The sequence below is a fragment of the Chrysoperla carnea genome, chromosome 5 (genome assembly GCF_905475395.1).
Source record: "Chrysoperla carnea chromosome 5, inChrCarn1.1, whole genome shotgun sequence".
Lineage (NCBI taxonomy): Eukaryota > Metazoa > Arthropoda > Insecta > Neuroptera > Chrysopidae > Chrysoperla > Chrysoperla carnea.
The window spans coordinates 63,261,342-63,275,515 of record NC_058341.1 but is presented as its reverse complement, the minus strand read 5'-3'; the positions used below and the strand labels follow the sequence as shown (position 1 = coordinate 63,275,515).

Here is a 14,174-nt window from a genome sequence, read left to right as displayed (position 1 = left end):
CATTTATGGCTTTGGCAGAAACCAATTCATTCCTGTCATCGTTTCAGGCGTAAATTATGCAATTACATATCATAAAGCACCTCTTGAAATTCAATAAAAATCGAATATTTTTCCAAATTCTGACGATATTTGACCAGACGTCATTTACCATATACAATGGTAAAAAATCCTTTGCCACCTAGCAAAAAATTTTTTATTTAAGTGTCACAATCTCAGCAACGATTTAAAGTAGAATAAAGATTAAACCGTCTTACAAAATACTTAACAAAATTTCCTTTAACCTCGATAAATAATATTCAATATTAAAATTTACGTTAATCAAAATTAATAATTCAGCTGGTTAATTAAGTTAACCAGCATTAAATTTTCATGTTCAAACAGTGACCAGAGTTCATCATGCCCCGGGCGCTACTCAAAAACGACGCCCAATGGTCAACAAAACAAAAAATTGCTAGATAATTTTTATTTTTATTATAATTGATTTCTGGAAAATATATTTTCAATTTAGAACCTGTGTAATATAATAAATATTAATTTATAAATAAAAAGGGAAAAAAAGAAGACTGAGAAGGACAGTCTAAGCCAACCTGCACTTCCTTATGACATCTTCGTTGTATGCCTGATAAAATAATATGTTAGATATGATCTTGAATGATTAGCGACTGAACTAGCCGAAATTCGAGTCAAGCTCATTGAAGAGGCAATAGAAAAAGCGAAGTCTCTTTGTGAAAAATGGGATATTAATGCAACAATACGTGTTAGAAGACACCGCAAAATGTCTGGAGAATTGGCTAGATATAAATAATAGGTATCTTTTGAACTAATTTTAGATGATCAAATAAATTTCAAAATCTAGTCTTGTTTTCTCAACCACATTTTTTATCTCAAAAAAGCGTAGCTTGAGCCTATGACATTATTTATTTTACTTTATTTATTTATTAATTTGCGAGTATATTTTTCATATAATATTATATGGTTTTCGAATGGGGGGAGGGGATGATAAAAATATATTGTGCCCTGGGCGCGAGTTAAGCTCGCTACGCCACTGTCTTCAGTGCATAGATTTATGTGCTTTGGTAAATGTTTTTGAAATCGAACCTGAGATTTATATTGAATAAAGTCATAATTTGCATAAAACATTTTGTAAAACCAAAAACAATCTCATCCAGATCCACATATCATATTCTGCATGTAGCCAACTATGCTAACTGAGCTGAGAAGTAAGTAAGCAACAAAGATGAAGCTGAAGAATTACGTACATAGTTCTTTCTACATGTTATTATGGTTGAATGAAAATGTAACGGTATTTAGCATTCCTCCACTTTAACCAAAACACATAATCAAAGCAAGTGTGTTTTATTAATATCTATCTCTGTTTATTATAATTATAATTAGATGTTGTTATCTTTCTTTAAACGTGTTAATATTAAAGAGTTCTTTGCATCGCTGATATAACGATGATTATGATTGTGATTATATCATACATATAACATCATAACACTGTTTCATGTTCCATAATCATAATATTTAATAAAATATTTTTTTGATTTACTCTTCGTTATACTCCTTCTCTGTATATTGCCCTCCTCTACGTTGCTTGCCTATTCACTTTCTGATAGAAAGATGTTGTTTTTCACCAGAAAATTGTATATGTCAAATTTTATGATAACTTTACTCTTAAAAGTGTCTTCAATTCTAAAAAAACTGAAAGACAAATTTTATATTAAAGTAATAATTTTTAGCTTCCATCCGTTTGAATGAAAATTTGTCTTTTACAATGTGAGTAGATAAAAAGGTAAATAAATACCCGCAGCTGACATTGATAGACAACTGCACAACCAATCATTACATCCTCAGCAATGTTTCTACAATGATAGTTTTAATCAATTACTCACCCTGTTAAATCCCATACTCGTACAATTTTATTTTATTTTAATTGACAAATTTCCGCTGCCGGATTTGAACCTGTAACCTCTCAGATCAAAGCAGACTAAAACATAAACGTTGAACGCCTTAGCACTCTTAGGCTAGACCATTTTAATCTATTATGGCTAATGGCTCGTTTTGTAGTAAGCCAATCAAAAAATTACTAAAATTTTTAGAGTTTGATGAGAGATAGCATGTTCTGACATCAGATTGGACCTACTTTTCCGGGTTGCTTTAATAGTCAATTTGGATCTTAAAAAGTTAGAGATAGAATAACACGTTAGGTAAATTGGAAAGTTGATACTCATAAAATTACTAGAGCCCAGTTGAGAAGGGTGGTGGAGGGTGGTGGGTCCCTTGACAGGATATTGTCGATTGAACTTCCACCTTCATAACATGGAAATCTCTAATGATATCACTAGTAGAGCCTATACGGAGGATTAAAGCCTCAATACATACTATTTGCACCTGCAGAAATCTGCAGGGCGTTAAATTCAGAATGTTCGGGTCCGAAAAAGGTGTGAAATTTCTGTGTGGTGTCTGGCCTCGACAGAACTCTTTAGTTACATACGATTTTAATAGCGCCTCCTACCCAACGACTTCTCGTGTTCGGGTAACAGATCGTACTCAAGGAGGGCACAGAGAACTCTTGGTCTAGGTGCAAGTACCTACTTGCGGTACCCCTCTTTTGTTTTATTATTCATTTGTTGAAATGTGACTTAAAAATATGTCATTATTGTATTTAATCGAAAGAAAATAGTTTTAGAAAAAATTTATTGGGGTATTTATTAAAAATTTATTTATTGAGGTAGATGAAAAATAAAACTACATAAAGCAAAAAACTTATCCTGTTGTTAGTTCTTATTAATATTTATACTCATTTGGAGTGACACGTCACATATAATTACAAAAAAATAAAGTATGCTATGAATAAAACACAACATTTCGAGGGAAATAAAGTATCCTTATTACTTTTTGCTGAGCAGACAAACAAGAAATATTGCAACTTGTATTAATTAAACGACTTATTTTGTTAAAATCTTAATTTTTTGGCTCTTGTCTTTTTTTGTCTGGTGCACTGCAACAGTCGAAAAACATTTTTACTGTGTGTTTAATTTGTTACATGCGTGGAGCTTGGGGACCCTAACTTATTTTAACAAAAAATATGTGGGAAAACATTTTTCTAGAAATATTATTCGGTTTAATTAACTCTTTTATTTGAAAGGGCTTACGAGAAATAGGGTAGTCTTGTAAGAGCCATTGAGAGATTTTTGTAACAATTTTATAACCATTTATTTAAAATGTGTCAAGGAATAAAAAAATGTATTTATTAATTTATTTAAAAAATACATTTTTTTTTAAATCATGAAATTAGTATACCGAAATAATACCGTTATACAAAAGCCCAAGCCCAAAGCAAAATTTATTGAAGAAAAGTAAAATATAAATGCAAATAAACAAAATTCCAATATGATTCATCAGATCAATAAAATAATTGAATAAAAAAGTTATTGGTCTGGCCCCTAAACGCCAGAACCGGTCTAGCACGGTTTGTTCGGGCCGTATCGCTTACTACTACCTTCAAGTACACATTTAAAACATATCATATTCATATAAATAAACACTTATACATATTACATTCGTTGATAAGGATCCGTTACATTGGCCCAGTGACAATTATTATTCTTATTATGTATATTATGTATGTAATATACGTTTGTGTATGCATACACGCATAAATGAATGTTAGAACATTCGTGAAGAGTAAATTTGAACCATTATAGTTTGCATTAATAATTCCCAACATCACAAAATATAATTAATTTTATTATAAGTAAAATTCAAAGGCAAAATAATCTGTATAATTGTCTAGATGGCAATGTCCTGATATATACAGGATAGGTCGTTTTAATCTATAATAGCTAATAGCTCGATTTGTACTTAACCAGTCAAAAAAAAACGTAAGCAAAAGTTGCAGAGTTTAATGGGGGACATTATGTTCTAACATCAGATTTGACCTAGTTTTTCGGGTTTCTTTAATAACCGATTTAGATTCTAAACTATAAGAGATAGATTAACACATTAAATTATAAAGTTTATTCTCATAAAAAAACTTACAATTTTTATTTGAATGAAAAAAAAAATGAAAATGAAATGCGACTTAAAAATATGTCATTATTGTAGTTAATCGAAAAAAATACGCTTAAAGTTTATCGATAATTGTAGGTCAAAGTATGGACTCAGGCGAATGTGTTCTATTGCCCTTGAAAACTTTTGGCTAAAGCAATTTTCCGTAGTTTGCGTGTTTTTTTAAATATTACTTTTTTTTAAAAGAATCAACTTTCTAATAGTAAAGTTTAAGTAAAGTGTTATTCTATCTCTTACCGTTTAAGATTTATATTGGCTATTAAAAAACCCGAAGAACTAGGTCCAATCTGATGTCAGAACATGATGTCTCCCATCAAACTCTACAATTTTTGTATGAGTTATTTTTTGATTGGTTTTGTATGAGTTATTTTTTGATTGGTTAGCTTAATTGGTTAACTAGAAAATTAACCATTATAAATTAAAATGACTCACCCTATATATATATAGAGGTATTGGTTTGGATCTACTAATTTTGATCCCGATTTCCTTTGGCTTGTTTTCCCATATTATCATGAGATAATCAACTCCTAGATTTTATCAACCATTTCTCATGGTTGTGTTCTTCGCATCTCTTGTCCAAAGGCTGCCACATTTCGTCCACCCATCTTTTCTTTTGCCCTTCCCGGTTTCTTTTTCTGTCTAAGAGTGTCCATTCTGTTAGTTTTTTGCTCCACTTGCTTTCATCGATTTTTATAACAAGACCAGCTCATTTTAACTTAAACTTCTTTATGAGCTTCTCAACGCGTTTGTTTTTAATTTGCCAGTTACATCTAAACTTTTGATTATTTCTTCTTTCCGTATAATTAACAAGGAGCTTTTTATTTTGGGTGCTAGATAATTTATTTTCATTGGCTTGGGATGGAGTTAAATCACATGTTTGGCACCCACAAGTTAAAGTTGGCAGGATACAGCTTTGTAAGACTTTTGATTTTATGATTGTTGAGTGGTTGCCCTTAACCCCATCTGTGGGTTTATTGCGTCTGTATGTCCCTGGTTGATATTATCTGTCCCAAGTAGATGTACTAGCTAATGCAAAGTTAGTAACCACCAACGCTGTACATATTTGATGGTCCACGGGTGATATACCAAGAGATGTGTTATTCATATTCTGACCTGTACTCACCTATACCGCGCAAAACTGAAAACATGGTGCTTTAAGTTATTTTCACGTATAGAAATATTTTTTTCTACATCATTCTTGGTTGGTCATTTCAACTAAAAAATTCCCGCATGGGCTTTTAGTCTATTATTAATATAAATGAATTCATCATAAGTAATATAAAATTTTCAAATGAATAAAAAATGATTTTTCTTTTGTTACAGGAACAATGGGTCGTAATATACGACATTTGCCATGTGTTTCTTTACGTACAGGTACCCAAGGTACATGTATGTTTGCTATTGATTGTTTAAAAGCAAATGGTACACATTTGGGTACATGTATTGATAGATTTTACTTTGGTTCATGTTGCCATCTACCAGATACTACCAGTTCACCACCGCCTGTAGATACATTATCTGGTATTTTAGATAATACAATTGATGAAAATGATACTCTGCCGCCTGTAAGTATATTCTATTATCATTTTTTAAACTTATACCTAATGAAAAATTGCAGCCAATGTATCTTAGGAGGGATTCCAAAACAATGATACATATTTCTTCTTTACCCCGACTACGGCGAGGGTTATGTGTGTGACCGGTTTGTATGTATGTTTGTATGTACAGTCCAACCTGGTTAAAAGAGAGTGAAGGGACCGTAAATTTTTTTTCGCTTATAGACGTTTTTCACTAATTCGTTTCTGGCTTATAGAGGTACAGGAGAGGTCTGTCTTACTTAAAGAGGTCTGTTAATTATATTCAAAATATTAGTTATAAACATAGTAAAGCATAATTTATTGTCATGCATAGCAAATGTTGAATTGTGGCTTATAGAGGTAAAACACAAACAGGCAAAAGAGACTCTAAGAGGTTTAGTAGTTTTCAATCGACTTTAGACAAAAAAGGAGGAAGTTATCAATTCGACTGTATTTTTTTTATGAGTGATACCTCAAAACTTTCGACTGGGTGAACCGATTTTGATGATTCTTTATCTATTTGAAATCTGGTGCTTCCCGTGTGGTCCCATTTCATTTTGGTCCAGTTCTGATAACGGTATCCATTGAGAAAACCATAAAAGTTTTAAATTTGCATTAATAATGCACGACAAGAATCGACTAAAAATCTCAAAATAAAAACTTTTAACAAAAAAAAATCGACTTCAAAAGAAAAACTTCCAAAACAAATTAATATGCACCAAAAAGTAAAAAAATAAAAATAATATAATGTAGTTAAAATTCTTGTTATTTTTGGAAACGGTGTCAGCTAAGCTAATGTAGCAAACCGTCAGAGTTGTTTCCTTAGCTGACACCGACTCCAAAAATATCAATAATTTTAACTATATTATATTATCGTTATTTTTTACTTTTTAGTGCATATTAATTTGTTTTGGAAGTTTTCCTTTTGAAGTCGGTTTTCTTTTTGTTTTTATAGTTTTTCGGATTTTGCTAGTTGAAAGTAGTTCTGTCAGGTTAAGAGTTTTGACTGTAACATATATATCAAATAAACCAGTAAGCTAAATTATTTTGTTTTTGTTTTTTCTTTCAGAAATACTCTCCTTCAGATACTCAAATTTCAATACCAACTCTGACTACAACGACTAAATTTACAACGAAAATTCCAACATTAACGGCAAACTTACCATCATCTACGACAGTTAATACAATAAAACTAAATGTTCAAAATAAAACAACAACAGTACCTATAGAATCAACAACAATAAAAATTATTTACAACAATAAAACAAATGTAAATAATAAAACAGAATCAAATAATGATAAACCATTTACATTACCATTGTTACAACAATTAACAACAGTTACAATACAGCCAGAAACAACAACACAGAAATTTGTAACAAGTCAATCAGTAGAAACGACGACATCAAAACTAAATCGATTTACGACACCGATCACAGCGACACGGCGACCTCAAACTACAACAACAAAATCAACGACGAAAGGTCAAACAATTAGAACGACCACAATAAAACCACTCAACAACACAAAATTTCAACCAGAAAAAATTAATTTAAGTTCAATTGAAAACGAAGTTGTGAAGAAGCCACAAATAAATACAACAAAACTTAACGAAAGTACAACCGAAATTCCATTTAAATTAACAACATTCCAAACAATTAATAATCAAACAACAAAACCGAAACCGATAAAACAGACAACAATCCGACCAACATCATCATCGATTGTCAATACACCAAAACCAAAACCTAGACCGACAACAACAAGAAAACCGATTACAAAACCAACATATATTACAAAGCCAACATATGTTACAAAACCAACATATGTTACAAAACCAACTACAAAACCGATAAAAATAACACGCCCTACAACCTCAACAACAGTTCCTAGTATCAAACGTAACATCACCACAACGATTTCTACAACGACAAAAAGGCCAACAAAACCGACAAAATTTACAACCAAAATCAAACCTCAAACAACAACGATTAGAGTAAGAAAATTAGTCAAATACGCATGGTGACCGTGAATGAATACACAAACTTTAAGAGCATATTCCTTCAGGAATTTTAAACTGAAATTATCATACACACTTTTATTTTAAACGGAAAATATCCCTTGTGGAAAAAATATCATTCAATCAAATTTTCTGAAATAAGGTTAATTAAAGTCCTTAACAAATAGATCAAATCTGTCTAAAAATCAGGCTTTCATTTTTGAGAATGAATGTGTCAATTTGGTTGTTTCTTTTTTAAATGCTCGAATAAGGTTTTACAAGAAAAAAAAAGTTGCCATAGAATTGGAAAATCCGATAAAATTTAAAGAGCTTATAATAGGATTTTTGCGTTTGGAACGGCGGATATACGCAACCAGTGCCCGATTAATTCATGCCGGGGCCTATAGGCAATGCAATTCTCCGAGTCTCCTAAGTATTGTGAAAATTAGTCGGTGCGTTTTTTTATTTTTAGTCTTAGTAAAACACCTCGATGGGACCGCCAACAAATTCGGGGCCTTTGGGAAGTTGCTTACTCCGCCTAATGTTCCACCAAGTGAGTTTAAGGGGGGGGGGGGGTCAACTTTAAATAAAAAAGAGGGTTAATGAGTGGAGAGGGAAGAGGAGGCAAACGGCGAGGGGCAAATCTGAAACCATACGGTTTTTGTTTTGTGCGTTTAAGGTCAAAGAGACTTAAGAGAGGGACTTTAAGCGTTCGTCAGATTTAAGTAACTTTAAGGGGGGGGAGGTGTAACAAAGCGTAAAGGGAAATATTGTGTGATACTTCTTGATTAGTCCGTTTGAGGTACAGAAGTTTTAAGGGAGGATCAGGTCAAAGGTCAAAGGGAAATATCGTGTGATAATATTTGTCTATAAAGTAAAGATAGCGAAGCGGGCGACTAGCAAGAAATAAGCATAGAAATTAATACCCAACATTTTCAGAGCTTATATCTGATGTAATATTCATTTCAATAGAAATCTTACCGTGATTATATTTTTAAGGAACTTTTGAATGAGACTGCAAACACATCCTTTTACTTTTAAGTTTAGCATTGCTCAGTGATAGCAACAATTTTTCTGAAGATACTTTCTGAAAGCCTACATATTCATTCACGGGACATTCTAAAAACAGTGTGTTCACTAACGAGAATAACATTTACTTACACTAACATTTCACTAACATTTACATTTAAAGAACAAATATGTTGAAAATTTCCAAGTTTTACATTTTTTTAAATCCGGTTTAATTGAATGTAGAGGAAAATTAGAAAAAATGCAAACAGAGTAAGCTTTGTGGAAACAAATATCATTTCACGAAGAGAATCCAATAACAAAAGTTTACAGCGGGGGAAGATTGGTGGGGTCTCTAACATAAACATTTTTGATCTTTGCTACAAAAATCTCCGACAATATCCAAAACTTTAATATCCAAGTTCAGTTAGTTATGATTATTTTGACAGCGTTAAATTCTCTATAACTAAACCTATAAGATGACCTAAACATTCAAAAACATACAACTCTTCAATCGAAAAATCAAAGCATTTTATTCGATTTTGACGCTCTTTCAAATAATGCTTATTTTGAAGCTTGCAGAGATGTTTGCAATCAAAGCTGGGTTGAAAATGTGAAAAAAATGTATTCCCCAGATGTAATTTTTTTTATTAAATTATACCCATACAGCAGTATATGTTTCTACAAAGTTTACCTCGGTTACATTTTTTCAGAGGTGAAACCCCAGAATACTTGTGCTAGAAGTTTGTATAAAAGGAAGAATCAAAAGCGGATTATGCTTAAGGCAAAGTAGACATGTGTCAAAAGACGCTAGGTTACAAAGCAGCGCGCGGGTGAAAGTTTTAAACAAATATAAAATTAATGTGTAATTAAAAAATTGCACTAATAAAAATGAACAGCAATGGTAACATTAAACAAGAATAAGCATTATCTGGTCGGGAAACATTCAGAGTGTTACTATATTTAGTAATTATAGACAGACTTGTGGTTGAACTTCAAAACAGAGAATTTACAGCAATTTTTTCCACAAATTTGCGTTTTTTAAACAATTTGATCAAGGAGTTCAAAATAGAGCAGTAATGCCCTGGTGGAAAAAATATTTGAAGAAAGAATAAGAAATTCTGAAAAAGTGTTAGGAACTTTGAATTTCTCAACGTTTTCGGACTAATCTAATTCAGAGTTATTCAGAGTTCTTAATACTTTTTTAAAGTTTCTAAGACTTTTTCAAAGTTTCCTAAGACTTATTAAGATTCTTTTTTCAAATATTTTTTCCACCAGGGTGTTAGTAACAATGTATTCTGGTGATTTAAAAACGTGTTTTTTTAATGCATGGATCCATCTACGTCCTTATTTAACAAGGATAGCTCGAACCGGAGCACTTTCTCGAACAACCAACGTGATTATACTGGTTCTAAGAAATAAATAATTTGAATCTAGAGAACTAAAATACCCGTAGTATGCGTAGTGTCATTCTCTCCGCAATCAGAGATTGTTTGATGATTTTCGTGTTTTGTTAATTAGGTATTGAACACCCCTTATGTATCTGATTCTTCATATAAATCCCTCCACAAGCAGAAATTTCAATTATTCTATGAATAAGAACTTAAGTAATAGTTGTATCTATATTTTATGTATTTTTTAATAAAATTTTCTAATCCTTTGCTCTCGGTGAACATACTGTACATAGGTTACCATTTTAATCTATAACGGACAATGGCTTCTTGTGTACCTACTTAACCAATCAAAAAATAACCTAAACAAAAGGTTCAGAGATTGATGGTGGATATCAGAATAGATTGAGTCCTCCGGGTTGCTTTAATTGCCAATTTAGATCCTAAAAAGGCAGAGATAGAATAACATTTTAAGTAAGAATGTTGATCCTCATAAAAAATAAATATTTTTATCTAAATGCGATTAAAATATGCCATTATTGCATTTAATCGAAAGAAAATACTCTAGCTTTAGACAAATTTTTTAGACAAAAATTATCAAGAGCAATGAAGGTGATTCCTCTGAGTTAATAATTTTTAAGCCCAGGTAAATTTTCAAGATCATTTGAAAATCAAGGTCATTTGACTAAAAATTCAGGTCAAAGTCATGTCCTCTATTGCCCTTAACAACTTTCGGATAAAATATTTTTCTGTAGCTATCATGTTTTTTTTCGAATAAATGTACAAAAGACATGTTTTTAAGTCGCATTTCCTTCAAAAGCTAAGAATTTTCGAACAAATGTTTTAAATAAATTTTTTTTTTTGAAAATCAACTTTAAAGTGCAATCATATTTAAAGTGTAATATCTCTGACCTTTTATAATCTAAATTAACTATTAAAGCAAACGGACAACTATGTCCAAGGGGGCGTCCATTAATTACGTGAGGTATTTAGGGGTGGGAAGGGGTCGAGCCGAATCTCACTAAATCTCACTTCGGGGGAAGGAGGGAGTCTTGGCAAATATCACGTAATGTTTTTTTAGCAGAAAATGTTGTAAAGCTGCGTGAAAATTAAAGTTGAATGAAAGTAAAAAACGTATCTTAAATCAAATATGACAAAATGTGACACAATTATATTTATCATACTTGCTGGTCTTAAATAAAATTAATTTAGCAAATTGTGTTATTTTTTTAAATAAATCCAATACTTGTATACAAAAAATATAAGTTTTGAAAAATCTCGCTTGAAATTGGGGTAGGGGGAGGGGGTCGACAAAAATCTTACGACATCTCACCAAGGGGAGAGGGGGTAAAAAAATCCTTAAAAATGACTCACGTAATTAATGGATGCCCCCCAATCTGATGTCAGAATATGATGTTCCCCATCAAACTATGCAACTTTTGTTTTAGTTTTTTTTTGACAGGTTAACTACAAAACAAGCTATTAACTATTATAGATTAAAATGACCCATCCTTTATATCTTTTGAAAAAATGTTTCTCAGGTCTTGTTTTTAAAAAAAGTTCGTATTTCGATGTACAAAATGAAGACAAATATGGATTAACCAAATTCTGTTTATTTATCAATATTAAACAAATATGTATAAATTATTCAAAAGTGGCAAATGGTTTTGCCCTTCAATGGGCTTATTGTTACTCTTTCAGTTTCCTTTTTTTGATTTTGAATTCTAAACTAATGGCTAATATACAAAATTTAAATTTTCATCGCACACCATCGCTCTTTTTCCCAAAAATCGATTAATTTGCTTCTTTTACATATCATAGACTGTTTTTTCTTTAATGACAAACCGTCTGAGTCTAGTTTGCGAACGTAGACAGCTCCTTCGCCAAAGAGCGCCTACCTTATTGTCCAAGCGATAGGAGTAAAGTTTTTGTTAAGAGGGCAGAGTAAAGAATGGAGTAAATAGTTTAATGGATAGCATGTGGTGGATTTATCTTCAAAGTTGGCATAGTGGTACTTAGAGAGGAAAATTGAGAACAAAGTACTAAATAAATCGATGATTCTTTAAATGAATCAGAATGATTAATTATATAGATCATTTAGTCATCCCTTTGACAATGAATTGGAAAAGCTAGTTATATATAAAAATGAAACTAATAACAATTTGATCACGGCGGTACAAAGTTGTCTCAGTAAAAGTAAGCAAAAAAAATAATTAAGGTAGGCGCGATTTAAATAATTAAGTAGAGAGTAGTAATTTACCCTCATAAAGTCTCCTTGCACATCATATATAAAAATATAAATGAAAATATTGCAAACACGATCGTATAGTGTGGCCTTACCCAAAGTAAGCAAATTTTAAGGTTGTCGAAGTTTTAAGTTTACTCAATTATTAGAACTTAAAACTCCGACAACAGAATTTTCTTACTATTGTTTAGGCAACCCTCTAATATCGTGTACGTATGTAATATTGTTATCTACATTTTTATGTGCAATATATAAGGAAACTCGATGAGGATAAATTGCTATCCTTTACTCAATTACTGAACTTCAAATCGCTGCAATCCAATGTTTGCTTAGTTTCACTCAGCCAACCCAACACCATCATGTTCTTAATGTTATTAGCTTCATTATTATATATGTTATACTAGCTGCGCTCCTCGGTGTTTAAAAATTCGCGATTAAAAATTTAATTGCATCCAAATTCGCTCGGAAGTTTTTGTGTGAAAAAGTAACAAACATCCACCCCCCCCCATCCAAACTTTCACGATTATAATATATCCGACAAGGAAACTCGATGAAGGTAATCGGTACGTGAGCGTTATTATTATTAAGCACGTTTTTTTTTTAAAATTATATATTTCCTGGTATACAAAATATTAATTTATTTAGGAAACTCGATGAGGATTAGCCGACCGAAAGTCGGGATCTTGTACTTACAAATTAACTACGAACTTTTTTTAATATTACGGTCTGTTTTTCAACTTTTTTTTTTCAAATAAGTAAACTAACTTTTTTTGATTTAGATACCTACAACGGAAACACCAATTAAATTAACAACAGTTTTATCACCTATTGTTACAACAAGTACTACGAAAGTAGCAACAAGTACAACAAACAGTGATAATTTAACAACAAAAGTGAATATTTCGTCGATATTAGTGCCAGTGCAAACAATAAAACCAGATCAAAAGATTGATAATAATGTTACTGTGACAACAGTGCGTACACCTACACCAAGTCAACATGAAAATGAAATAATAACAGCAGAGGATGATATTTATTCATCAACACAATATCCACCAGGATTAGTCACATGGACCAGTATCGCACAGCAATCATCTTCCACCTCAACGGAAAGTACAATGATGGAAGTGACGAATACTTCAAGTAATATTGTTGGTGAGTTTTATTATCCATACTTACTATATTTTTTAATTTTTATTTTTTATTTGTATGCTTGTTTATACTAGTTTTTTCTTGCATCCGTGTAGTACATTAAGTGTACGCAAGAAGAGAGTGTCGGGTCCGTGCGCAGAAATTATCCAAGATGGGGGAATCAAACTTTTGTTTACCCCATGTTAGGTCGTAAAGTCAATAAAAACAGGAAAATTTTTTTAAGAGAACATTTCATTACATCAAAATATGATATTTAGTCATTATTATTCCTTAGCTTAATTCTGTGATCTTCATACATTGTCGATCTAAAATATGTTTTGAGATGTATGCACAATACCTTTTTAGCGCAAATTATGTAAAATATACTCGCAAATTAATGAATAAATAAAGTAAAATAAATCTTAATTTTTAAATGTATATGATCATCTAAAATTAGTTTAAGAGATACCTATGATTTATCTCTAGCCAATTCTCTGGGCATTTTGCGGAGTCTACTTTTACGTATTGTTGTGTCAATATCCCATTTTTCATAAAGAAACTTCGCTTTTTCTACTGCCTCTTCACAGAGCATGTCTCGAATTTCGGCTTGTTTAGTCGCTAATGATTCGCAAATCAAGAAAGGAGATAATGTATGTAACCACACAGTTACATACTAGACTATTAATGTTCCTTTTTTTCCTTTTTATTTAAGAATTAACATTTATTTTATTACACTGGCACTAAATTTA

The 14,174-nt window shown here is 31.5% G+C and overlaps 2 protein-coding genes across 2 annotated transcripts in view; both read left to right on the top strand.

Moving 5' to 3' along the window:
* LOC123301292 (salivary glue protein Sgs-3-like) overlaps nucleotides 1-13,359 on the top strand; it is a 32,428-nt gene extending 19,069 nt beyond the window's left edge. Inside the window, exons 3-6 of the mRNA XM_044884027.1 lie at nucleotides 5,398-5,643; nucleotides 6,938-7,647; nucleotides 13,074-13,268; nucleotides 13,354-13,359. Of these exons, the coding sequence (XP_044739962.1) occupies nucleotides 5,398-5,643; nucleotides 6,938-7,647; nucleotides 13,074-13,268; nucleotides 13,354-13,359 (1,157 nt within the window). The remainder of the gene's footprint in view (nucleotides 1-5,397; nucleotides 5,644-6,937; nucleotides 7,648-13,073; nucleotides 13,269-13,353) is intronic.
* A 49-nt stretch (nucleotides 13,360-13,408) lies between these two features.
* Nucleotides 13,409-14,174, top strand: part of LOC123300730 (serine proteinase stubble-like) — a 41,095-nt gene continuing 40,329 nt past the window's right edge. Inside the window, exon 1 of the mRNA XM_044883361.1 lies at nucleotides 13,409-13,449. Coding sequence (XP_044739296.1) covers nucleotides 13,413-13,449 — 37 coding nt within the window. The 5' untranslated portion in view covers nucleotides 13,409-13,412. The remainder of the gene's footprint in view (nucleotides 13,450-14,174) is intronic.